The following is a 26,213-nucleotide window of genomic DNA, read 5'->3' as shown; positions in this document are numbered from 1 at the left end:
TCTCTGAGCTCGCTCTCTTGTTCCCTCCGCCTCTGCGGGCCCCTTCTCCTTCCCAGACTCCGCTGGGGGACCCCAGCAGCCCTCTCGGAGGCCCCCCCCCCGCCGACCCCGCGACCCCGGGAACTCGGGGGAGGGTGCGGGTAGCAGGTGGCGGGGCGCGCCGGGCGGGTCCGGGCGGGCGGGAGGGGCGGGCAGCGGGCGGGCGGGCGCGGGGCGGTCCCAGACCTCCCGCTTGCTGCCTCCCCGCTCGGGCCAGTCGGAGCCCAGGTGGTGGCGGGGCGGCCCGGAGCGCCCGAGGATGCGCGGCTGGGCGCTGCTCCTGCTCTGGGGGCTGCTCCCCGCGGGGGGCTCAGCGGGCGCCCTGCCGCACCGCAGCCAGCTCGACGCCGACGGCCGCTACTGGCTGAGCTGGGGCCCGCGCGGCGGCCGCCTCGCCTTCCGCCTCGAGGTGCGCACGGCCGGCTACGTGGGCTTGGGCTTCTCGCCCACCGGGGGCATGGCCGCGGCCGACATCGTGCTGGGCGGGGTGGCCCACGGGCAACCCTACCTGCAGGTAAGCGCGCCCCTCACCTCGGGCACCCCCCCACCCTCCCAGCCTCCGCGGGCGCACAGCCCGGTCCCGGCGTCCTCGCGCAGGGACTGGACAGCCCCGCACCCCTGCCCTTGGCCATCAGCTTCTGCACCCCTGAGCCCAAGGCGCCCAACGCCGGGGTCCCGGAGTCCTCTCTACCCCAGACTCCCAAAGAACAGGAGCTCCGGAGACCCTCCTCCTCCTGCCCCGCGCGGGTTGGGGGACTTTATTGTCCCCCAGTCCCTGTTTACGGGACCCGTCTGATTTCCCCCACTCTCACCCCTCTAACACACACACACGCACACACACACACACACACACACACACACACACACACACACACACCTGCCACCTACCCGTCTCCCTTAATGATACATGAGAGGGGACGCGGCTTTGCCTGCGATCAGGGTTGGAAGGTCAGAGAAGTGAAGCTCTTGGCTCTTAAGCGCAGAGGGTCAGAAATCTCGGAATTTGGCCCTTCATGGGTATTTTGAAGCACCCCTGTGAGGCGGGAGTGTCAGCAGCCCCATCTCCAAGAGCTGAACAACGAAATGGTCCCCAAATCTGATTAGGAGCCACATTTAGATTTCCACAGAGCCTACAGTTCCCAGGCAAAGTCCCTCTTAAGTGTGAAAGTTGTTACCTACTTGATGCAAAAACAGGTATTTTGACAGCTGCTGCTTAGCCATAAGGATGTCGCCTGTTCATAGAGATCTTTATGATAAAGGAAGTAATTGGGAACTGACCAGGAAGGTTAGGTGGTTAAGTTTTCTGGACATTGATGCTTATTTGACCTTGACCAATATGGAAACCTTCCCTGTGACATAAGATCATGGTAAATGTATATTCTTTGTGACTTAACCCAAGGTCTTCCAAGTGAGATTCATTCAGATGAAAACTCTGAGTATTGGCCTGATGCTATGGCTCTGATGACTCTGAAACTTTGTACCCGGCGAGTTCAAACTGCCTTTCTCAGTAATTTCATTCTTCACTTCTAAGTTGGAGTTCCATAAAGCTCTGACTGAGATGCTATCAGATTTGGACCCAAATTCTGGCACTGAGCTATGAATTTTGGCTATAAGTAAAGATAATCACAGCAATAAAAACTTCAAAACCACCCCAGTGTCGTCCCCCTCCCCATAAATTAATCCTTTCCTCCCCAAATATGTGCTCTGAAAACTCCAATAAAATAAAGTTTTATGAGGATGATTTTACTCTGTTGAAATCACTGATGAATAAATTTTCTTCTGCTGTAGCATCTTAAATGTCAGATTTGTAAGCCAAAAATATGGCCCCAAATCAGACCTAACTAGCTGAATAATTTAATTCTCCTTTGATATGAATTTAATAGTGCCTTATTTGTGTACCTATTTGGTCTAATTTTTGCTTATTTGTTTTTGGGTGGGGAAGGCAATATGTCCTTTAGCTATCCTTGCATTGTTTTGTTGAAGGGGGGAAGAAATAAACTTACTGGGGGACATCACATAACAGGACATAGTTACAAAATGACTTGATAGTGTTTTTTTACAAAAGAGTCACATTTCTAGAAAGCCCTGGCAATTTCTTAGGAAACAAAACACCAGTAATAGAACCCTGTTTCAACTGTCAGAGTGACCCACCACAATCAGACTATTAAAACTACAGTGTGTTCATGCTGCTGGTAATTTTTCATAAACATTGCATGAAAATACATTAAGTGACTTTAGAATGGTTTTTATTTTATTTATTTATTTTTAAACAATTGAACTTTTCCTGAAGTAATTTATGAATATACACCACTATGATATAAAACTTTGAAATTGACACTTTCCTAGCATACCTAAGCAAGAGGAAGGCATTATTCTCTATTTTGTTTCCTAAGAAAATGAGATGTATTTTCATATAGAGAGATGAATAATTTCCTTAGTTAACTGGCACCCCATTTCCTGAAATATTCCACTCATTTTCAAACATACAGTACATAAAATTATGGTGACAGTTAAGTGGGAACTCTACATATAAAACCTCTTTAATAAGAGGAAGACTAAAAATGAAAAATAAAAAAGTATCAGTACCAACTAGGTCATCCAGCCTTGGGGATTATGTTTACCAACACTTAAAATTGCCTTGCTAGAAACAATTTGAGATTCTTTATACTGTGGTATGGATATCTTCAATAACTACCAAAATTTGAATAGGATTCTTAGTCCTAGTGTATGTTATTCTGTCCATAGATTGAATTTCTGGCAATTTTACGTAGAATCAAAAGTCACACGAGACAAAAAAATCATTTGCATCCAGGTCCTCCAAGTCCTTGCAGTAGCTTCTAATAATTGAAGATGGCAGCAGTCATCCCAGACACCTCTCCTGATGACTTTTAGTTTGTTTCAAGTAATTAATTTTATTCCTTCTTCCTTCTTAATTTTAAGAAGTTATACTTTAAGTCATACTTTGTTTTTAAATTATTTTAACGTCACCCCTACCTACCTTACACATTTTTCAATGGAATGTTATCACCTGGTTAACTATATAAGAATATGTTCTATGCAACTATGTAGAAAATTATTGGCTAAACAAATATTGCAAATCTAGATGCCTGAAAAAGGCCAGGTATCAAATGCTTAAGAATAATGAGGTTTAACTAGAACAGGCAGGAATAATGCTTCAGAAAGTAGAGGATACCACAAAAACCAGAATTTTGGTGAACAAATTATTGTGAAGTTAGAATGCAAATCAGATAATACCAGATCTTTTGTTTATTTATTTAGTTTTCTTAAGGGAAGACTGAAACTTAGATTTGTGTGTGTGTTAAAATTTCTGATTCAGATTTATATAAAGCACCCTGTAGAACATACAATAAACCATATGAATACATACAAATTTGAGATATACTCATGAACAACTTAATCTGGGAACAAAGGGAAGGATAAGGTTAATAAAGAATCAACCCAAATTATGAAAATCCAAGACACTGAGAGAGGCAACTCTCATTTCTTTTCAGGTTAGATTTATTTCATGTGAAGAAATGTGCCTAGAGTCAGTGGGTAACTAGCCCATTCTTTTACCTATTGTTGTGTAACAATTTTACCTATTACCTGTAGTTGTGTAACAAAACACCTTAAAGCATGCAAGATTAACACAATCCAGCACTTCCTTTGTTCACAAACATGCAATTTGAGAAGCCCTGGAGGGGAGTGATCTCTATTCTACTTGGTATCAACTCAGTGTTGAGTGGATAGAATCATCTGAAGGTCTTTCTGTCTCACTTTTGTGGAACTGATGTTGGTTATTGGCTGGGACCTCGGCTGGCTGGTTCAGTGACACTGGAGCCTCACTAGACAGTTGCTTTGCTTCTTGAGAGCTGTGTGCCTGAGTCTCAAGAGCAAACATTCTCAGAAGTCAGTTGGAATAATGGGCAACCTTTACAGCAGCATTTGAATCATATAGTATGTCTCCTGTTGTAGCCACGGTCCTACTGCATTCAACAGAGCCTCAAGCACACATTATCTGGAAAATAGATTTTGCCTTGCCCATGCTTGCTGACTTGCTGTCTGTTTCCTACTACCTACTAATTTTGAGACCCTGTTTTCATGTATTCACTCTTTCCACATAGGTGAGATTGGGAAACAGTTTCACATATTCGTTTCCCTTCACTTCATACACATATATACGCATATGCATGTACACACGTTCACAGAACAAACCCACACACAATACACACTCCCGATTGGCAATTTTTCCACTCTTCGAATATTCCATACTCTTTCTACCCCTTCACCATAGGAGGAGTTCTGAACATCTCCCATATTATTTAATGGTTGCCAATCATTAATTTAGGGTTACATGGTTAGGACTAATATTAATAATAATAATAATACCTATTAGTACTACCTCCAGGGGGCAGTGTGACATTTGCTTATAGAAGGGTGAAAAATCAGATGTTGAATCTTTATTCCTCAAGAATAAACTTGGTCACTCTTGTTTTTGTTGTTTTTGCTTATTTATTCGCCATCCCTGTTGGTGCTCTGGAGCTTTTCCCAGTTGTGTTTGAGAAAGCATGTAGTGCCACATGAAGCCGCGTGATGTGTGCGCACAACATTCACTCCAGGCCATGAGTGCACAGAGCTGTCTCCTCAGCCCCGACTTAACCCTACTAAGACAGAGATGAAACATTTAGGACATTTCTGCTCATTCTGCTCATTTTGCACCTCTCTGTCTTGTATGGAGATAATTTTGCAAATGACTTATGACCTGGTGTGATCAAAATGGGAACGAAAAGAGACGGAGAAGTGAAGTCATGTAAAAAAATTTATGGGATGAATTGTTGCAGAATGGTTTTTCACCTGGGTAAATAAATGTTACTCTGGGATGCTGTTGCCACTGTTTTTCTATCTGGTCTTTCACAGGAGTGCCAAGACTTGGATGGGAAGATGCCTTTCCTCTGGCCTTAATTTTTGAAAACTCCTCTATTTTGTCTTAGTGAATTAACTCAATTCTCACTTTCCTGATGGATCCGTGTCCTTTCCTTGTACTTTGCCCCTTTTTGACACAGAGCAATCCCACCCCCACCGGGCCACTTAGCAACTGTGAGTCCCCATTTGAGGCAAGTAATCCGGGTTGATGAATGCCTAGTTTGTGTGAGTTAAAGAAGAGAGCACCATTGTCGGATGTGCCTGTTGAATTTGCACAAAAATTGATTCACTCTTCCTTTGGGGGCATAAATCGCCAGTGAATGGAGGCTGAAACATATGTCATCATTTGTTACAGCCTTGCTTGTTGGCTCTCTCAAAAACTGAAGCCTTTCTGTGATGAAAAGCAAGTCTTTAGCAGCAGGGTAATTGCTGCTGAGCTGCTCACTGAGGAAGTGCTTGGAACTGATTTGAAATCACAGAAAACAGCGAGCATTCTTTGTGGTTAACGATGTGCTTCTTTAAAGTGCACCCCAGCTAAGGGCAACAAAGAAATGTTTGGGAAGCAAATTGAAAAGCTGTAAGGGAAAGATGAAGAGAGTGTGCAACCCTGACACAGCTCATCTGGGGCTTTATTAAGATATATTTATAAAGCTTTAGATTATATCGTCTGGATTTCCAGCTGAGGAAGGGATCTCCCCCAGTTTCATGCTTTGTGCATTTGTAAATAAAGACACATGTGCCAGTGTAATATGTGAACACACGAGGAAACCCTTCAGCTGTGTGGTTCTTTCTGGCAGCGTAGTTGATTTCACAATGCCACCCTGAGGAAGTGGGCAGACCCAAGTACCAAGGGAACAATGCACCTGAATTTACAAACAGTTCAAGCCTTCAGGCAACCAACTGTACATTTCTGGATGCTTGCGAGGCACAGCAAGAGTCCACTTCAAAGAAAGTGAATGTTGGCTTATTGATTCATCATTTGTAATAAAGTTCTATTAAAATTAAGTTGTTGGCAAAGGATATGAGTGATTGTGCACATTGCGCATCGTGTTTTTGGAAAAGTTTGATTCATGTGTTAAAAAGAAACCATAAAACCTGTGCATATGAATGTCTCACGATACTGCTTATAATAACTTTTAAAAAGTAACTAGCACAGGGGCTGGAGCGATAGCACAGCGGGTAGGGCGTTTCCCTTGCACGCAGCCGACCCGGGTTCAATTCCCAGCATCCCATATGGTCCCCCAGCACTTCCAGGAGTAATTCCTGAGTGCAGAGCCAGGAGTAACCCCTGTGCATTGCTGGATGTGACCCAAAAAGCAAAAAAAAAAAAAAAAAAGTAACTAGCACATTGGGGCTGGAGCGATAGCACAGCTGGTAGGGCATTCGCCTTGCACGCGGCCGACCCGGGTTTGATTCCCACCATCCCATATGGTCCCCTGAGCACCACTAGGGGTGATTCCTGACTGAGTGCAGAGCCAGGAGTGATCCCTGTGCATACCCAGGTGTGACCGAAAAAGCAAAAAAAAAAAAAAAAAGTAACTAGCACAGAACTTTTTTTTTTTTGCTTTTTGGGTCACACCCGGTTATGCACAGGGTTACTCCTGGCTCTGCACTCAGGAATTACTCCTGGCTGTGCTCAGGGGACCATATGGGATGTTGGGAATCGAACCCGGGTCGGCCACGTTCAAGGCAAATGCACTACCTGCTGTGCCATTGCTCCAGCCCCCTAACACAGAACTTTTAAACAGAAAATTATTTTCCATAAAACTTCTTTTCAATTTATCTTTTCAGCTTGTCAAATTCGAGAAGAATAATATGCTGCTCATAAAGGCTGCCTATAGTCACCAAGCAAAGAATTTTGCAAAAATAATTTTACAGTGTTCATTAACTGTATAGTTGAAATTGTATTAGTTCTATACAAATGATGTTTAGATCAAATTTAAGTTGCTATTGATCTTTCTTATTGATCCAATGTAGCCAAAAATTTTGGTAAACTCTTTAAACAAATTTCACTTTTATGCGTTAGATGTTGGCATTTTGTGTTTTTACTTGGTGCTCTTAGAAACTCAGAGTTTAGTGTGGGAGATTGCTCAAGGGACATTGGATGCTGGAACCCCAGATTTGAGCACTGCTACTGACAGCCTGAATAATGAATAGGCCTCTCACCCGCAACACCATGAGTTGTGACCCAAAACAAAGTAAAAATATAAAGAGCCCAGAGTTCAGTTGTTCACCCTCAAATTTCCTAGTCTGCCCACTCTCCAATTTGTTTATTAGAGAAAATAAAGGTGTAAAAGCTGAGTCATAGGTTTTATTAATCACTTTTTTTAGACGACAGCTAAACAGCAGCCTACAGTTATTTCCTCTTGGTGTTTCTGCAAGGTAAGGGTAGCTTACCTAAAAATGTGGTCTAATATTTTCTTCCTGAATAGTGGAAGAACATATATAAAATAATACAATTTTAGTAGATTTATAATACTTTAAAATAGATATTTATTAAATGCATTTTAAATAGATAAAATAAGCTCTTATAATTTTTGTTCTCCTATTCTTGTTGTACGTAGACATACTTATGTTATATTTTATTTGTGGAGACCTTAACAAACATATACCATCTATTACAACAAGTTCTTAAGGTGTGTTGTCTCATGTAATGATCACAATAGCCCCATGAAGTCTACTAGGCAGGTGTGATACCAGGTCACACAGCATGGGAATCCTTAGTGACTTTAACATCACTGTTCCAGTCTTTTGCTAATAGAGCATATTATAATATTCCTTCCTTTCTTCAACCATTATTTATTGAGCACTTATTGACCAGTACTCCATGCTGAAGAAAGAGCATCAAGTGCAATGAGAACAATTTATTTCTCAGTGATAAAATTAGATGACATTTTAGTCAGGGGAGATACAAAAGTGTCAGAAGTTCTGTGTGCAGAGTTAGTACATGTGCCTAGCATCTACCAGGCCCTGAGTTTGATGCCAGCCTGTACCACGTAGTCAGATGAAGCCCTGCTAGAGATGAGTTCTATAAAAATAATAAAGTAGGCTGATGTGATAAGGAGCAACTGGGTGTCTATCTCAGATCAGGATATCATAATCAAAACATGAAGGAAAGCAAGTATTCTAACATTTAAAGGTTGTCTTTTGAGACTAACCATAGTGTTTATAATTTAAAATATTACATAGTATGAAGAAGATTATCTGGCATGGGCATCAAAGAGTTTAGTAGACCTGGGATATAGGAAACTGCCTACCTGGAGGAAATATAATTAATGTTTTTTCAAATGTGTCTGAGCCACATGAGCTCCCATTCCTATTTCTAAGGCATTGTTATACAGATGTTTAGTAAGCTCAACTAAAGTTTTTCAAGCTTTGATCTAGAGACTTGGTGATTTTATAGAAGGTTCTTTCTTAATGCTAGAGGTGAGTGTTTTTTTTTTCTGTTATGCTCAGAGTTCTCTCACATCTTAAGTGATATTAGAAAATTTCTATAGGACTTTGAGAAGCTAGGCCAACAACACCACATGTGCTTTATTTTATTGTTCAGTTAGTTCTTAAGCTGCAACTTTAATATTTCTCCCAACTAAAGTCTTACACTGGAACCCTATCACACAGGGAAATTTATCATATATGAAACCATGTAGAAGTTAGGACCTCCTCATAGTTTAGACATGAGAACTGTGTGAGTGAAGTCAAAATGGAATAACATTATAGTCCATTGATGAACAGGTCGAGAACACAAAGCTGAAAACTGGCTCTTTCCTATGTCAAAAGCCCTCATATTTCTCTTCCTGCTGCAATCACTTGGGGAAAATCTTTTAAAATTCAAAACTTGACAAATTCTTCCTTACCCCATTCCAGTTAAGTTTCAATCTCTAGGGTGTGCACACAGGTATTGGTATATATTTTTTAAGTTTTGTGGTTAATCTTATGTACAGCGAAGTTTGACTTCATGTGGTTAGACACTTTGATAGGAATCATGTGACTTTATGGTCAACCTACAGAAGTTTGGAAAATTCCAGAAAGAGCATGGGGTTTCCCCAGCCATTCAGAGTGACCATTTGAAGCTTGAAGCAAGAGCTAGTGTATGCTTGAATGTTTAAGATTGTTTGGTAAAAACAGAAAAATAAAGTGGGTTTTCCTGGAATGGAAATGTTTCTGAGATGAGTTTAAAGAAGTCGTTGATAGCTATAAATATTTTTGTGAATTTACATGCAGAAATCAGAGCAGCAGTTGAACTGAAGTGTAAGTATAGCACCGTAGCACTGTAGCACTGTCGTCCTGTTGTTCATCAATTTGTTCGAGCGGGAACCAGTATAATTTAAAAAGTGTTGCACCAGAAATCTCTCTCCTACTCAGCCCTAGATACCTTTATTATTTGGTAAAATATAGATAAATCTCTCTCCTACTAGCCCTAGATACCTTTTATAACTTGGTAAAATCTAGATAAATCTCTCTCCTACAAGCCCGAGATACCTTTTATCATTTGGTACAAGTTGCAGAATTTTGGAGCAGCAAGCATATTTACCCATGGAGAAGCTTAACATTTTCAAGTTATAAGAGCTACAAAAATGTTAGTAATTGAATTTTCAGATATTCTGAAAATTCTCATCCTGTATTTAAAACAAGAAAACTTTTCTACCTTATTTTTAATTATAAATAAAAAGAGCATTTCTAATTGATAAAATACATATCTTTTCTACCCCTTACTCCCTCCATTCTCCAAGGTTATGAATAAGTGTGAAATGCCCTAAACATTTCCTTGAAGAAGGAGATAAAAAAACATTAGTGAGTTATGGTTAGTTAGTATTATATTAGGCTATAGGCAGGCTGTTTGCAAGTCAGTAACTGAGTGTTGCCACATTTCCTAGGGTACTTGCATGTGCTTGGCAGGTCCTCAAGAAATATCTGCTGAAAAACTGCTGAGCAGTTAAGAGCAGGACATCTTAGACCAGATATGAATCCCAGCTCTACATACTATTTATTCATTATGTGGCCTTTGACAAACTCCTTCACTTTCAGCCACTGTTTCCTTTAATATATAGGTATGTACTGTCAAGCCACCAAATTGTTCCAAGTCTATAGCTCCAGGACCACACAGTAGTCTTTTGATTATGAAAGAAAAGCTACACACACACAGACACACATATGTACACATATGTGTGTGTGTATATATATAGTGGTAGCACAGCGAATAAGGTGTTTGCCTTGCACATGGCCGACCCGGGTTCAATTCCTCCGTCCCTATCAGAGAGCCCGGTAAGCTACCAAGAGTATCCCGCCCTCATAGCAGAGCCTGGCAAGCTACCCGGGGCGTATTCAATATGCCAAAAACAGTAACAAGTCTCATAAAGGAGATGTTACTGGTGCCCGCTTGAGCAAATCAATGAACAATGGGATGACAGTGCTACAGTGCTGTATATATGAAAAATAAGATAAAAGATTAAAGAAACTAATGTCTTTTGACTTCTCTCTCTCTTTTTTCTTCTTTGCTTTTGGGTGACACCTGGCAATGCACAGGGGTTAGTCCTGGCTCTGCACTCAAGAATCACCCTGGCAGTGCTAAGAGGACCATATGGCATGCTGGGAATCGAACCCGGGTTGGCCGTGTGCAAGGCAAACATCCTACCCACTGTACCCATTGACAGTCCCATTGACTTCTCTTTTTATACTTAGAAGACCACTGTGTGGTCCAGGAGCTATATATCTGTGGCTTGACAGTTTGATGAGGTTTAGTTGTGGAGCTGGGCTGTTTCTGTGTCAGAGGCTGTCAGGTGTGGCTGTGGGCTGCTGTGCCTTCGGGAAGAAATGGGGAGTCAGCTGGCCCCATTCTGTGAAGACCCCAAACCTCTCAACCCCATATGTATACTTGGAGATCCAGTTTACATATTCTTAGCCTCTGATTTCCCCAGCCTAACTGAATACTGAAGCATCACAAACTGACCCTTATTACACTAAAGCATGCTGCTTTTCCTGCCTTTCCAATCTCAGCCAATATTACCTTTAGTAGCTCCAGTCAAAAATTAGATTTCTCTCTCTCTCTGAGAGAGAGAGAGAGAAAGAGAGAGAGAGTGAAAGAGAGGAGAAAAGTGCTGCCATAGATGCAGGCATGTTGTTGGCAAATTATATAACTGAAACCCAATCATGAACAAAGTTGTAACTGTGTGTCTCACTGGGATTCACTGTCACTGTCACTGTCATCCCGTTGCTCATCAATTTGTTCGAGCGGGCACCAGTAACGTCTCTCATTGAGAGACTTATTGTTACTGTTTTTGGCATATCCAATACGCACGGGTATCTTGCCAGACTCTGCCGTGCAGGCACTGTACTCTCGGTAGCTTGCCGGGCTCTCCGAGAGGGGCAGAGGAATCGAACACGGGTCGGCCGCGTGATAGTTGAATGCCCTACCTCTGTACTATCGCTCCAGCCCCACTGGGATTCAATTAAAAAAATTTAATAAAGAGAGTTGGAAAAAACATTTGAGAGTTGGAAAAAACATTTCTCAAACATTTGAGAAATAAACAATATTACTACTGAAAAAATAATTAGGAATCATTTTTGTTTCTTCTAATTTCTTCACCCCCATATAAAACCTATCTTTAAGTTCTCTTGATTCCTTTCCTCCAAACTAAATCTAAAACCTGTCCACTTCCCTTCAACTTTATTGCCCCTCATCAAATTCAGACTTCCAAGACCACTGAAATATCTTCTGATTACCACAATTTCCTGTTCCTTTTCTTTACTGCATAGTAGCTTAATCTCTCCTTTTTCTCTCTCTCTCACACACACACCCTTGCTCGCTCTCTTTCTCTTTCTTTCTCACAAACATATTTTCATGTCAATCAGAATGTCATTTATTCCTTAATGCTCAAATGACTTTTGCATAAGTATAGTGTAAAATGTGATTTGCCTACAGTTTACCTATAAGGAACCACCACATCTTGGGCCTCCTCTGAGTGTTGGCCTCATTTCTCCTCGTGTCCCCTCGTTTCCTTGGGCACTAATGTTCAACTACTTTGAACGCTATTTATTTCATCAGACTAAATAAACATAGTCCCATTGTGTACTTTGCAATAGCTGCTGCCTCTTAGGAATTTCTGAATCCAACTGTCAATGAACTGTCAATAACTATAAAACTATAACTAACTATAGTTTATTTCTCAGAAAGTAACATTAAAATAAACAATGAATTTTCTTTTCTTAAAATGTTTTTTTTCCTTTGCTTTTTGGGTCACACCCAGCGATGCACAGGTATTACTCCTGGCTCTGCACTCGGGAATTACTCCTGGTGGTGCTCAGGGGACCATATGGGATGCTTGGAATCGAACCCGGGTTGGCCACGTGCAAGGCAAATGCCCTACCCACTGTGCTATCACTCCAGCCCTCTTAAAAAGTTTTTTTTAATTGAATATCCATGATATAGACCATTACAAAGCTATTCATAATTGGTTCCAGTCATACAATGATCCAACACCCATCCCTCTATCAGTGTACACTTCCCATCTTCATCATCTCCCATTTCCCTCCCACGCCATCCCCAACCCACCACCAGCCTGCCTCTATGGCAGGCACTTTTCTTCTTTCTCTCTCTCCTTTTGTGCATTTTGGTTTGCATACAGATACTAACGGGGAATCGTGTTTGTTCCGGACATTCAGTATTTTTATCAGGAAAGTGAGGCTGGAGTAGCTTTTTTAACTAGGTAACAGCTTTTGGGTCTGAGCATGACTGCTGAGAATGGTAACTTTTCCTGTCACTTAACCTGAAGACTTATCTTTCCATAATATTTATTTTATACTTATATAATTTGCTTGAGCGGGCACCAGTAACGTCTCCATTGTGAGACTTATTACTGTTTTTGGCATATCCAATATGCCATGGGTAGCTTGCTAGGCTCTGTCATGCGGGCGAGATACTTTCGGTAACTTGCCAGGCTCTCCGAGAGGGGCAGAGGAATCGAACTCGGATTGACTGCATGCAAGGCAAATGCTCTGCTGCTGTGCTATCGCTTATTATCTGAAAAAAATTGGTTTTATATTTTTTATGAAATAAAAGCCCACTCTTCTGTTTACATTGAGTAAGTGACATGCCACTATATCTGAGACTTTGTCAACTCTGTGTTCAGTCATGTGCTCTTGGTCCTACAAGAGTGACTAGTCAGTAAAATACATTTTGAATGATTGGAAGGAAGGAAGGATGGAAAGAATGAAAGGTAAAATAAATGTAGAACGAAGGGAGGACAACAGAAGGAGAAAGGGAAGAGCCATATGAGGAAAGAAGGAAAGAAAAGGAGAGCAATGGAAGGAAGAGAAGGAGCAAGAGGAGAAGGAAAAGCCAGCAGGGAAGGAGGAAAGAAAAAAAAGGAAGGAAAGGAATGAGGGTTAAATTAAAGGAAGAAAGAGAGGAAGGGAGTAATAAAAGAGGGAAAGAAGAAAGGGGAGACAAATAAGGAAGAGAGAGAAAGGGAAGGGGAGAAGGAAGGGAGAATGAAAGGAGAAAGGAAGGAGGGAGGGAAGAGGGAAGGTTCTTAAAATGATTTCCTTGCATTAACTACTCATTAACAGTTAAGAAAGGCATCATTCAAAAATTAAGATGATATAAGACAAAAGTAAAAATACTGTTTCAATGGTTAAGATCTAAAATAAATTTCTTTTTTTCCTTTGAGCCACACCCAGTGCTTCCTCGTGGCTCTGTGCTCAGGGATCTCTCCTGGTGGGCGTGGGGGGCTGTATGTATGCCTGGGATCGAACTCACGTCAGCTACTTGCCAGTTGCTGATCACTCTATCCCCCAAGATCTACAATTACTATTTCTAATGGAATTTATTGTCAGATAATTATTTTAATTTTGTACTTTATCTCTGATAATTTTATAATTATGGCAATGCAATAGATTATTTTACATGACAGTTACATTGAGATGATTGTGGGAAAAAACTGAGATTATGGGATCAGAGAGATAGTACCGGTGGTAAAGTGCTCACTTTGCATGCAGTGATTCTTGTTTGATCCCCAGCACTGCATATGGGCTTTTGAGCACCACTAGGAGTGATCCTTGAGCACAGAGCCAGAAATGATTCCTGAGTATCACTAGTTTGGCCCCCAAATAGAACTGAAAAAGAAAAAAAGAAAATTGAGGTTGTATGTTTTCTGAAGGTAACACTTTAGATCAGACACATTGGAAAGGTGGACTCTCAGGGCAATATAGGCTACATATTTTTTCATTCTACTAACAGTTTCTTATAAAACAAAAAATTTCAATGTTAACTGAAGTAGTTTCTAGAAGGCTCTTTCTATTTTGACATTCTGCTTAGATATCTAAAAATTAGTGAAGAGATACTTATTAAAATTATTCCATATTGAATCTGGAGATTATGTTCATATAGCTTGTTTATACATATATATATATTTATTTTTGCAGGGTTTAAGACTCTTTAACACTTTAACCATCAATATTATTAAACCATCATAACACTTATTATAGAAATTGGTGTTACAACAGAAATGTTTGAAGTGGCAAGGCTTTTGAGATTTAGAAAAAGAAGAAAAATTACAAGCACCTGTTGAAGAAAATGATGACAGATGGTAACGTTTTTCTCAAGGTTCCCCCTGCAGCTGTGCTTACATTAGATTGTCTAGGCTGAACTGAGTCTATTCATATCTTTTATTACACCCATAAGAGTTTCTCACTTCATTCAGTGTAATGCAGCACCAGTCAAAGCTCTTTTCTGTTGCAAAGATTTTATTCAAGATGAGGGGGAGAGGGAGCTGACAATGAGAGACAATTTAACATCTGTGTAATCATGTTTTTTAACATGGGGGTTGGTGGTCCTTAGCAATCTTGCAGATTAGCCAAGCTAGCTTTCTGGGGTATGTTATCTTAGTTTGAAAGTGGCAGTTGGTACTCTCTGCTTATCATGCTAAATGAAAATACCAGTTGATGCTGATGTCGATTTACTTGACTGTTGCTACACAGCATTTTCAATACTCAGTGATAGATTTATATTTTTCCAAACATAAAGTATTGAAAAGAAAAAGGATCCTTTGAGAAATGTGAGAACATGTTTCAGGAGTGGTATTTTTATGAATCAATGGTTGATGAACTTTATTGCTGGGACCAAATTGTCAACTCAGATTTTCATGGACAACAGATAATAGTTTATCTTGAGAAAGTATAAGCAGGCTAAAAACATGATTAACATAAAAACCTGAATTAAATAATAAAGCAATACTTTAGTTACAATTGACATGAAACTGATGTTAATACAGGTATTTGAGTTAAGATGTGATTGAAATCCACATAAAGCTATTATGAGAGATAGTATTACTTCACATTCACTTTAGAACACATTAAGCTGAGTAAGTGTGAAAAAATGGCTTCAGCACGTATACATGATTTATGTTTATATATTTTTCTTCTTTTTTTTGAAGGGGCATGGCAGTGTTCAGGGCTTATTCCTGGCTTTGAACTCAGGAATCACTCCTGGTAGTGCTCAGGGTACCATATGGGACGCAGGGATAGAACCCTGGTTAGGCCCAAGCACTACCCACTGGCCTACCTGCCCCTACTTTTTTTTACTTAATTGAATTACAGTGTGCACAGTTACAAAGTTGTATATGCTTGGGCTTCCGTTTTACAATGTTCCAACACCTGTCCCTTCACCAGTAGACATTTCACACCACCAAAGCCCCAGTTTCCATCTCCTTACCACCTTCTCTCTCATTCTGTGTCTCTCTCTGTCTCTGTCTCTCTGTCTCTCTTTCAATGTCTCTCTCTACTGCTGAGCATGAGGGTTTGCAATACAGGTACTGAGAGATTTTCATGTATATCCCTTTACTAGTTTCACCATTCAATTCTTGTCCAGAGTGATCATTTCCAACTATCATTGTCATCGTGGTCTCTTCTCTATTCTAACTGCCCCACCCACAACTTCTGGCAAGCTTCCAACCATGGACATCCTCCTGGTCCCTGTTTCTGCTATCCTTGGGTATTAGCATCATACTATGTTTTTTTTTACACACCCAGGTTCACTTCCCTGTATCCATATGGTCCCCCAAGCACTGCCAGGACTAATTCCTGAGTGCAGAGCAATAAATAACCCTTGAGCATCTCTGGATGTAGCCCAAACCATAAAATTTCTGGAATATCAAGATCTAGATAAAGATGACTGAGAGAGAAATACCTTCAGCACAGATGGTCAGTGAGCTGCATTTGACTCCATTTGCTAAATGGAATGGAGGTAGGAACTGAGGGTGCCATTCTAATTCTAAAGATGAAATTTTTCTAGTAAAAATGCTCTGGAAAGTTTCCTAAAATTATTTATAATTACATAATGGCATGGTAAGCCATTATGTAAGCACCACCAGGAATGATCCCTGATCCCAGAACCAAGAAGTAGCCCCTGAGATCCGCTGGGTGTAACCCCAAAACGAAACCAAAAGTGGATAAGGTTTGACTCCAGGTTCTGCCACTCTCAGGTAATACAACTTTTTTTTTCCTTTGGAGGATGTATTAGGGCCACACCCGGCTGTATGCCAGGCCTACTTCTCGATCTGTGCTCAGGGATCATTCCTGGTGGTGCATGGGGACCATATGCAATGCCAGGGATCAAATCAAGGTCAGTCACATGCAAGGCAAACACCCTACCCTATGTACTGTCTTTTCAATCTGGATACTATAACTTTGAACAAGTCACTTCTCTCACAAAGGCCTATTGTCTGTAAAACTGGAAACAAAACCTACCTCCTAAGGCTTCTGGGTGAAGATAAAAGGCACCAAAAGAAAATATTTGTCCACACTGTGAACACTAGAACCACGTTTCTGCATCATGTAGTCTTTCAATACCCCCATTCTATTTTTAGGGTAGAAAAGTCACAAAGAAGTCAGATTTTGACTTTGTTGCCCCTTCCTCTCCTCTTCTCATGAGAGTCCAAACGAGAAACTACTGACCTCTTGTAGGTGTAGCCCAAGATAATGCCAACTCCGATGGCTATGACGATCACTATCATGGTAATGCCCAGCACGTTGCCTGCGAAGGACAGAAGATATGTTCCATTAGCCTCACCTCGGTAGATCGGCAAACAAGATCTCTTTGTTGTTGTTGTTTTGTTTTGGGTCATACCCAGTGATGCCCAGGGCTGGAGCAATAGCACAGCGGGTAGGGAGTTTGCCTTGCATGCAGCTGACCCGAGTTTGATTCCTCCGTCCCTCTCGGAGAGCCCGGCAAGCTACCAAGAGTATCACGCCCACACGACAGAGCCTGGCAAGCTATCTGTGGTGTATTTGATATGCCAAAAACAGTAACAACAAGCCTGGAGATGTTACTGGTGCCCGCTCGAGCAAATCAGTGAGCAATGGGATGACAGTGACAGTGATACAGTGAATGGTATGGTTTTAGTAAATATAAAGTCTGAGCAATATTATCAGTATTCATTATTCAGTTAGTTGGTGTTTTCCTATTTGTATTCCCTAATGCTTTTCCTAGAGAATGATACATAATTGACTTCTGCTTTCTTGTCAATTGAATAATAATAATTACATTCCCAGGGATTCTTTAAACTTATCAAACATACCTTTTTTTATGTTTAGCCAATTTGCATGAAGAAGTTTTATGACTGACTGTTCTTTGACTTTTCTCTTTCTTTTTCTGTTCTTTTTTTTCTTCTCTCCCTTCCTTCTTTTCTCTCAGCCAGGAAGAATCGTTGAAAATAGAACGTTTGGGAACAGGATTTTAATTCTGCCTTTCTCTCCTTTTGCTTTATTTGATTGTGCTTTTAAAGTTTCCCAAAATGCAATTTTTTAATGATAGTGAAGTATTGGTACTATCAAGATATCGTTTTACTATAGTTTATGTATTTTCTAAATACATAATGAGGGAATAAACAAAGACTAAGTGGAGAAAAACTTTTTTTCCACTAAGCCAAAACTGTACTAAAGTGTGAATATTTTTAATATGTGTAAAAATTTATATGTGAAAAGTATGTGTGAATATTGGGTGATAATTCTTATCTTTTGTTTTCAAAATTATCTGCTCATTTAGATTTAGTGAAAATAAAGTGCCAATAACACAGTTTTAGAATCTGTACCATCTAAATCTTAATTTAAACTATTAATAGGTGATCAATGACCTCTTAATCAAAAAGGATTTCAAAGAGTTTTTGTGTGCATAAATTCTTTTTTTCTCACTGCTGATGTCAGTTTTGTAAGATTCATGTCCATTTGAGGGTTGAAAGGTCATAACAGTGTTCCCAGATTTCAATGCCAGATGTATCTACATGGCAGATCATGCAGATCCAAACCCATATTAGCATCTGGTTAAACACATTCCACACCAGATCTTTACCATATGTAAATATAATTGAGAGCAAGTGGCAAAGTTATCTTTTCTGTTCTCTTTTGTTCCATTCACAATGTAAATAATGATTTACAACTGGATTAACAAGAGTAGGTGTCTTTTTAGGCAAGAATGCAAAAAGGGGATGACCATTTCCAGCTGATCATTGATCATTGGATCAAAGAAAATTTCATTAAGACAAAATTCTGGTCTGGGAGAAAAGGAATATTTCAATGTATGGAGCTTGTGGAGAGGCTATCTCAATGTGAGCAAGACAATATGGTACATGAAGATAAAGAATGTGAACATAAGCAAAGACCTCAAGAGCTTTGGATAGAATAATAAATAATAAAAACCATGTGATAAAGTAAATTTGGACAACCAGTGAAATTTGACTAAATTTTAGAGAAACTTCAATCTAGATTACAGAATTTAGTACTACATATGTTTGAAACAAATGTAATGACACATTGAAAATGACTGCAGGGGGCCAGAGCAATAGAAAAGCGGGTAGGGCATTTTCCTTGCATATGGCCAACCCAGGTTCGATCCCTGGCATTCCATATGGTCCCCCGAGAACTGCCAGAAGTGATTCCTGAGTGCAGAGCCAGGAATAACCCCTGGGCATAATCGAGTGTGACCCAAAAAGCCCCCCCCCAAAAAAAAATGATTGCAGAGAAGAGCCTGACAGAAACATGCGCATGTTAGCATTAGAGTCGAGACAGACATTGCAACGGAGTTGAAGTAAAAAGTAGTTCCCACAAGGCCCCATCCGTAGTCCAAGTGATGTACTGTTAGTATCAGGAGTACCTGTGGAAATTAGAGTAATGGAAGAAATTAAGGAACATTGGTTTTGAATTTTTGTGGCTGGAATAATGGCACCAGGGTTAAAAAAATCAGGAAAACTTGTCCTCTAGGTAGAGGGTGAATGCAATTTTTGATATACTACAATGAAGTGACAAAAAATTTCCAAGTAAAAGTAACCAATAAACTTTTAGATATCTGAAAAAAGATGGTGATTGGAAATTCTTGGAGTAGATGTGATTCTCAAGGGATGATTTTTTTGCAGTTTGACAAGGAAAGACTTTGATGTCCTTAATTAGTAAATATCAAATAAAGACAAACTATCAGAGATGCACAGATAATCTGGATGGATTGTGTGTGTGTGTGTGTGTGTGTGTGTGTATGTGTTTTGGGTGACACATAACTGTATTTAGCGCTTACTCTTGGCTCTGTGTTCAGGGATTACTTCAGCGCTTATTCCTGGCTCTATGTTCAGGGATCACTTCTGGTAGGCTTGGGTGACTATAGGGTGTGCTAGAGATCAAACCTGGGTCAGCCACATGAGACAGTTTGAACTTGGACTCTGGCATGTGAAATATATACTCAACTCTTGAGCTATTTCCTTGACACCAATCTTTTCACATCATATGATTAACTTTAACAGTGTTCTTTCATTCAAGTTTGTTTTCAACTCATTCCATTGACGCTTTGCTCTCTTTATTTCTTCTTAGATTAGTTTTTATGATCCTATAAGTGGACATTAGTATAGAACAAAATAAAACATGAGCTCTAGAGTATAACTAAAATTCTGCCAATAAGGTGAGTCTTGTTAGAAGTTGAGGTGAGAAAATGTTGGCATTTTGCATAGAGAAAGTTTAAAATTGTCTTGGTTTGTATTCTGGGAAATTATCAAGAGATGAATGCGGATTTTCAGGTATTAGTGAGGGCCTAAAAAATGTAAACATGCCACTAATAATAATCTGGAGGACTAAGATATACTATGATCATATCCAAAGATGTTTCAGTATAGCCCCCAAATTGGAAACAGTGGGAAAAAATTATAATGTAGTTTTATATCTACATTATATAAAGTAAAATAATGTAGTAATATCTGGCAACTCAGATATTTTACCCTCCTATTTTAGTTTTAACTAATCCATTTATATTTCCTCTTAACAAAATGACAGGGTATCAATTTCATTTAGATAGTCACAATTTTACAGGAGTTGACAACTTGGATATAATTGGCAGTCTCTTCTAACATTGAACCTGTGGCTGTTTACATGAGAGGTGGTTTAAGAGACTGGAGTTGTGCTTTGCAATGCGGGAGGCCCAGTGTTAGCCCTGGTGCTGCGTGCTCCCTGAGCATAGAGCTGGGCTCAGCACTCCCCTGATCATCTTTGGTTGTGCCCACAAAACAAAAGCAAACGAGCAAAAGACACTTCAGAGTTGAGTTCAAGGGGATTTTCAGAAAGACCTGAATGAAGCTTCTGTCATTTCTTCACTTAAGTTTTCTGAAGAGAATGGTGGAATAGCTAAGAGCACTTTGTTGTTGAGTGGAAATAAACGGAATGGAAAATTGGCAAGTTAGCTGAATATTCTGTGGGATTAAAGGTTTTGGAAAAATATTTTTAAGAATAGGATAATTATTCTACTCTTGGAACTGATTGCATTTTATATAGTTTTCTTTTTGTTTGAAAAACACTCTGATTTCTTGACTCATGTCCTAAAATGTGAGCTCAGGATGAAGGATAAAGGCACAGTTTATCTAATCTGAAAAGATGGTTGAAAAGATATATGATCAAAAATATGAGAAAATTTCACATATCAGAGGAACATTTCATCTGAATTTATTTCACATTTTTAATTGTTTTCAGGATAAATTTCTGATAATTCCCAAATTCAGTATTAGAAATAATAAAATTTAAGGTAAAAATTTTAAGGTACAAGTATTCTATGGACAAAAAATTTAAATGAGCCCACACCTTTCCACTAGCTGCTACTACTGTGTACAATAAATAGTAAAAAAAGCTATTACCTGGAACCGACAGTATGTAACTGAATATGGGCTTTACTACACAACATGTATTATTTTTTGTGCTTTAGTGTTTTTATTGTAGCAATAAAGTCTTTTGTGCTTTATTGTTTTTATTATAAATAGTAAAATTGTTTTATTTTATGTGACTTTCTTACTGGACTTGTTACCCAATATTTAATACTTAACACATTTAGCTTTTACTGAACCAAAAAACGTTAGGCTCAATGCCTCACCAATAATACTGGACTTGAACAATATCAGATCTTGTAATATAACTATCTGATTCACACACTAGGTAGCTACTATTAAAATGCACTCAAAGGAAAATGTTATGCATTGAATTGGAACATTTTTGGACAGCTTAAGGCTATTTTCTTATACTTTGTGTTTTCTTTGACAAACATAGCAACCATTTCTTCAAATGTAATTTTATTTATTTTTTGTGGTTTTTTAGATATCCATTTGATATTTTAAAATTTGAATTCTTCACCATGAGATACACTGCTACAAAGTTGTTCATGATTGGGTCTCAGTCACACAACATTCCAACATTAACTGTCTCTCAACATTACAGTCTCTTCACCAGTGTATATTTCCCATTATTAATGTCCCCAGATTTTCTTTCTCTCTTTCCCTTTTTTATAAATTTAAACACCATGGCTTACAAAGTTGTTCATAATACAGTTGTTACGGGTTTTTGATGTTCAAACACCAATCCCACCACTAAAGTGACCTTCATTCCACCAAATGTTCCCATATACCAGTATTCCACATTGAGTGTCCCATGCAAGCAATATTTCATATTGCCTGTATTCGATATGCCAAAAACAGTAACAAGTCTCACAATAGAGACGTTACTGGTGCCTGCTCGAGCAAAAATCAGTGAGCAACAGGATGACAGTAACAGAGTATTCGATATGCCAAAAACAGTAACAGTAAGTCTCACAATGGAGACATTACTGGTGCCCGCTTGAGCAAATCAATGAACAATCGGACAACAGTGCTATACAGTGCTATATTGCTTGTTGCAACTAAATGGCTAAAGAAATTATAAAAAAAAACTCCAGTAAAAGAAAATATGATAAAATTATTATATTTCACAGTGGAGTTATTAAATCCTTGTTTAAGGATTTACTAAGCTGTTTGTTGATAATTGAGTCTTCAGTGTTATTGTTTTTGTTCATTGAGTTTAGTTGACTTTCCCATGTAATTTGGTGTGCTCCTTCTGCAGTTTCGGGATTGAAGAGTTTGGAGCTGTTGCATGCTGCAGCATGGTCCGGGCACTTTAGGATCTATGGTCTGGGCCAATGAATGAAAAAGACAAGTTCTCAGCCTAGACACCGGAAGGATCTGAAATGTTTGCAGTTTGGTGTCTCTGCAGAGAGCATTAGTGAAGCGGTGCACTTGAGCCACTGGGGTAGCTGCAGTGGTAGGTTGTGGATGTGACAGCTGGGACTTCTCCAGGGCAGGGACTCAGCTGGCCCTGCTCCCTCGGGCTCCTCTGAGTTCTCTGGGGTGGGGTGGAGGGACAGGGGCATGGTGTGTCCATGAATTTTAACTGCTTGGCTTGCATTTCCTCTGACATTTAGTTACAATCGGTCCAGGAGGGTTATGTGGGTGAGTCAATATGTGTCTGTGGAAGTTAAATGTAATTTTTTTGTTTTATTGAATCACTGTGGAGATACAGTTAAAAAGCTTTCATGACTGAGTTTCAGTCATACAATGATAGAACATAAATGTAATTTTAATGTTAAAATTTTCTATCAGAATGTTTGAGCCGGTATATTCTTATCAACTCATGTTAATTAAAGAAAATCTTTATCTACCCAAAAGTCAGTATAACTTAAGCAAATTTTGTGTTTCTGTACGTGATGAAAAATTAGCAACACGAGTTTCATAACAGCAAATGATAAAAAGCACAGGAAGCATTTTGGGACAGAAGACAACTACGTAATTAAAACTGGGAAGAAAATGAGCATTGACCATGCTATCTATGATAAGTGTATTACTGCAATATACAATTTTACTTTCAAAATCAGTATCTTTCAAAATCAGTAAAATAGATATTATATCCTTTAAAATAGATATTATAAAATAGATATTGTACCCTTTTTACTGATATTAGGGCGAAAGCTTACAAAATTTAATTTACTATGCTGAAATCTATTTAGGGGTTGAGCTGGGGACCAGATCCTATTTTAGTTCATTTGAAAGCCTTTGCTATGCTACAGCTTATGTCTGCATCCCAAGGATCATCCAAGAGCATCCCATTGAATAAGTACAGTATAAAAATTATAGCTGATTCACAGAAACAAAACTTCTCCTGCTTTTTGATGTCTCATAATCCAACTGCTTTCCATAACTTTCTGTATTTACTATTGCAACTCATTTTAATAAGCATATATCATTAGAGCTCAGACCAAAACAACTGTAGGCAATGAGTCTTTTCTGCTTTGGGGAACGGTGAAGGTGACAAGTGCAATGTGTGGAAACAGTGCTGACCTTGGAACAGTGCTGAACTTGGAGTAGGTCTGGTCTTGCCCTGAATGAGTTACTTCATTTTGGAGTCAGTCACTTGACAGCCTTGAAGTTTCTCTTTTCCCTTTTCATTTGCATAATGAAGGAAAAGACCCAAATCCTCATTGATCTGAGGTGTTTATTCTCTTCATCTTTAACTACTCTGTGATACTAAAGAGTACTGCCATTTTCTGAAGGGCCAGAAGTTTAAAATGAACTGCTTGTTTCTACGGAACTATGTCCCTAACAGGTTCTTATAAATTCCTATTCCTCACCTGTTCCCATTTCCCAGGTTTTTAAAGGTCCTAAAAGTTCTATAAGTACTTGGAGTAGTTGAAAAAAATTTTTTTAGAAATTTTATTTTGAGGCTCCATGATTTACAACATACTATTCATGATAGAGTTTCATGTATGCAGCATTTCAACATCATACCCAGACTGTCCGCTTCTGTCCATTTTTCCAAGGTGCCCTTCTATCCATCCCTACCCCCCCCACCTTTGGTAAACTCCACCTTCGGTAAACTTTGTTTTGCAGGGAAGTTCTCAGATTCTGCTTCCTTTTTCCATTGTTTTCCTTACTAGAATTAAAGTTGTCTGATTCATCTTTTTTTATATTTTCTACAGGATTATTTTACAAATGCAAATAGAGAATTGAAAAAAGATAATCAACAAGATTACCACCTAGAATATGCCATGGAAAACAACACACATACAATAATTGAATTTACCAGAGAACTACATACATGTGACATAAATGATAGGAGTATAACGGTAAGGAATCTTGATGAATGTGTGAATAAATTATACATGTACAGTTGTAAAATACTTTGTAAAGTGAAATGAACAAATATCCCTTCGTTATCCTTTAACAACAAAATCACATAGTTATTTTTGGAATACTTTCAATTGTCCTTGAGAGCCAAGAGATAGCCAAAGACTGTAGATTTCATTAGAGGCAATTTTTGTGTGAATCTAAAGTTTGAAAGGCTTTTTAGTATTCCTATATTGTTTGAAAACAGACAGTAATAAGATAGGAAGGAATAGTTCCCCTGGTGCTTAATATTAGGATATTTTACAATTGATTTTTCTTTGATCTACAATTGATTTTTCTTTGTTAATTTCTGAATTCGAAATGACTTGTAGACAAGTTAAAGTTGATCACTAATGTGTTATACAGAATTTTTTGGTGGTTTCAGGGATCAAATATATAACATTTCTTACCAAACACTATGAATATTAATGTCTTAATGATTTTTAAGATATAAATTTAGAGAGCATTTAACTCATAGGATACTTTGGAAATTTCTGTGAATTTATTGTGTCAATTTTACTTGTGATCAGTAAAAATACCTTTTTTTGTTTGGTAAGTTAGGGCTTTTTAAAAAGAGGATGTAAAAATATGAAGCATTTTTGATTAGCAGTCAACATAAAGTATAAAAGAAGAAAAAACCACATGCCAAGGCATGGATCACTTTATGTAATATATAGTGCAATTATATTTTAATTGGAATAATAATTACAGTCATTTGACTTATTAAGAAAGACTATAACATTTAAAATAAATACCTTTTGCTTTATTATTTATTTTCAAAGTTCTTATTATAAAGATCTGACAAAAACATCTTTATCTGTGGGAGTTAAAATTTTTCTTTCACACCACCAAATTCTTCACCTTGTTCCACCACCCTTTTGGCAATCTGTCTTAGTTACTCAATGAAAACCATTTCACCTGACAGTACTTTCCCTAGCTGGGATACCCCAGGCCTTCGGAAATCCCCAGGATTCATAAAATGACTATATATAGATTTTCAGATAATAAAAAAAATCCAGATCAAAAGTTCCTCTGTATTTGTGTTTTCTGTAGATCCTTACCTGTGACTGGAATAGTGCCTGGGAAAAAAAACTTACTGTAAAAGTAAAAAGTCTTGACATGCAAAGTAGTTTACATTTCAACTCTATTTATTTAATTTCCCTAAAATGTTCTGTGGCATGAAACAGATACAAATTTTCTGATATCCCTGTGATTTAACATGAATATTTGCTTGTTAATCACTACTTGCATGCCAGAGTCTCGTTCATTATCGGAATTTACCGAACAAATCGCCCACCAACTAAGAAAGGCCACGTACCACCACCCACGGAATTGAGAAAGAGCTATCAATCTGTCAATCTTGTCCGTGTCCGGCTGGCTGAGTTTTCCCGTGTTGAGTCTAGTTGGACTGGAGCGATAGCACAGCGTGTAGGGCATTTGCCTTGTACACGGCTGACCCGGGTTTGATTCCTCTGCCCCTTTCAAAGAGCCCGGCAAGCTACTGAGAGTATCACGCCTGCACAGCAGAGTTCGGCAGCTGCTGTGGCGTATTTGATATGCCAAAAACAGTAGCAACAAATCTCACAATGGAGATGTTACTGGTGCCCACTCAATCAAATCAGTGAAGAACGGAAGGACAGTGCTACAATCACTAGTTGCTATTTGGAGTTCTAATGTGACAAGGATGCTCTGATAGTGTGTGCATAACAGGTCCACTACTAAGTCAAATCTCCTTCACTTAGTTTTGGAACACAAAGTCTCATCTGTTGA

The 26,213-nt window shown here is 39.1% G+C and overlaps 1 protein-coding gene across 1 annotated transcript in view; it reads left to right on the top strand.

The window, feature by feature from the left end:
* The first annotated feature begins 225 nt into the window (after nt 1-225).
* Nucleotides 226-26,213, top strand: part of MOXD1 (monooxygenase DBH like 1) — an 81,202-nt gene continuing 55,214 nt past the window's right edge. Inside the window, exons 1-2 of the mRNA XM_004609091.2 lie at nt 226-553; nt 24,257-24,403. Of these exons, the coding sequence (XP_004609148.2) occupies nt 299-553; nt 24,257-24,403 (402 nt within the window). The 5' untranslated portion in view covers nt 226-298. The remainder of the gene's footprint in view (nt 554-24,256; nt 24,404-26,213) is intronic.

Source organism: Sorex araneus, chromosome 4, assembly GCF_027595985.1.
Source record: "Sorex araneus isolate mSorAra2 chromosome 4, mSorAra2.pri, whole genome shotgun sequence".
Taxonomy (NCBI): Eukaryota; Metazoa; Chordata; class Mammalia; order Eulipotyphla; family Soricidae; genus Sorex; species Sorex araneus.
This window is presented reverse-complemented; position numbering and strand designations above follow the sequence as displayed.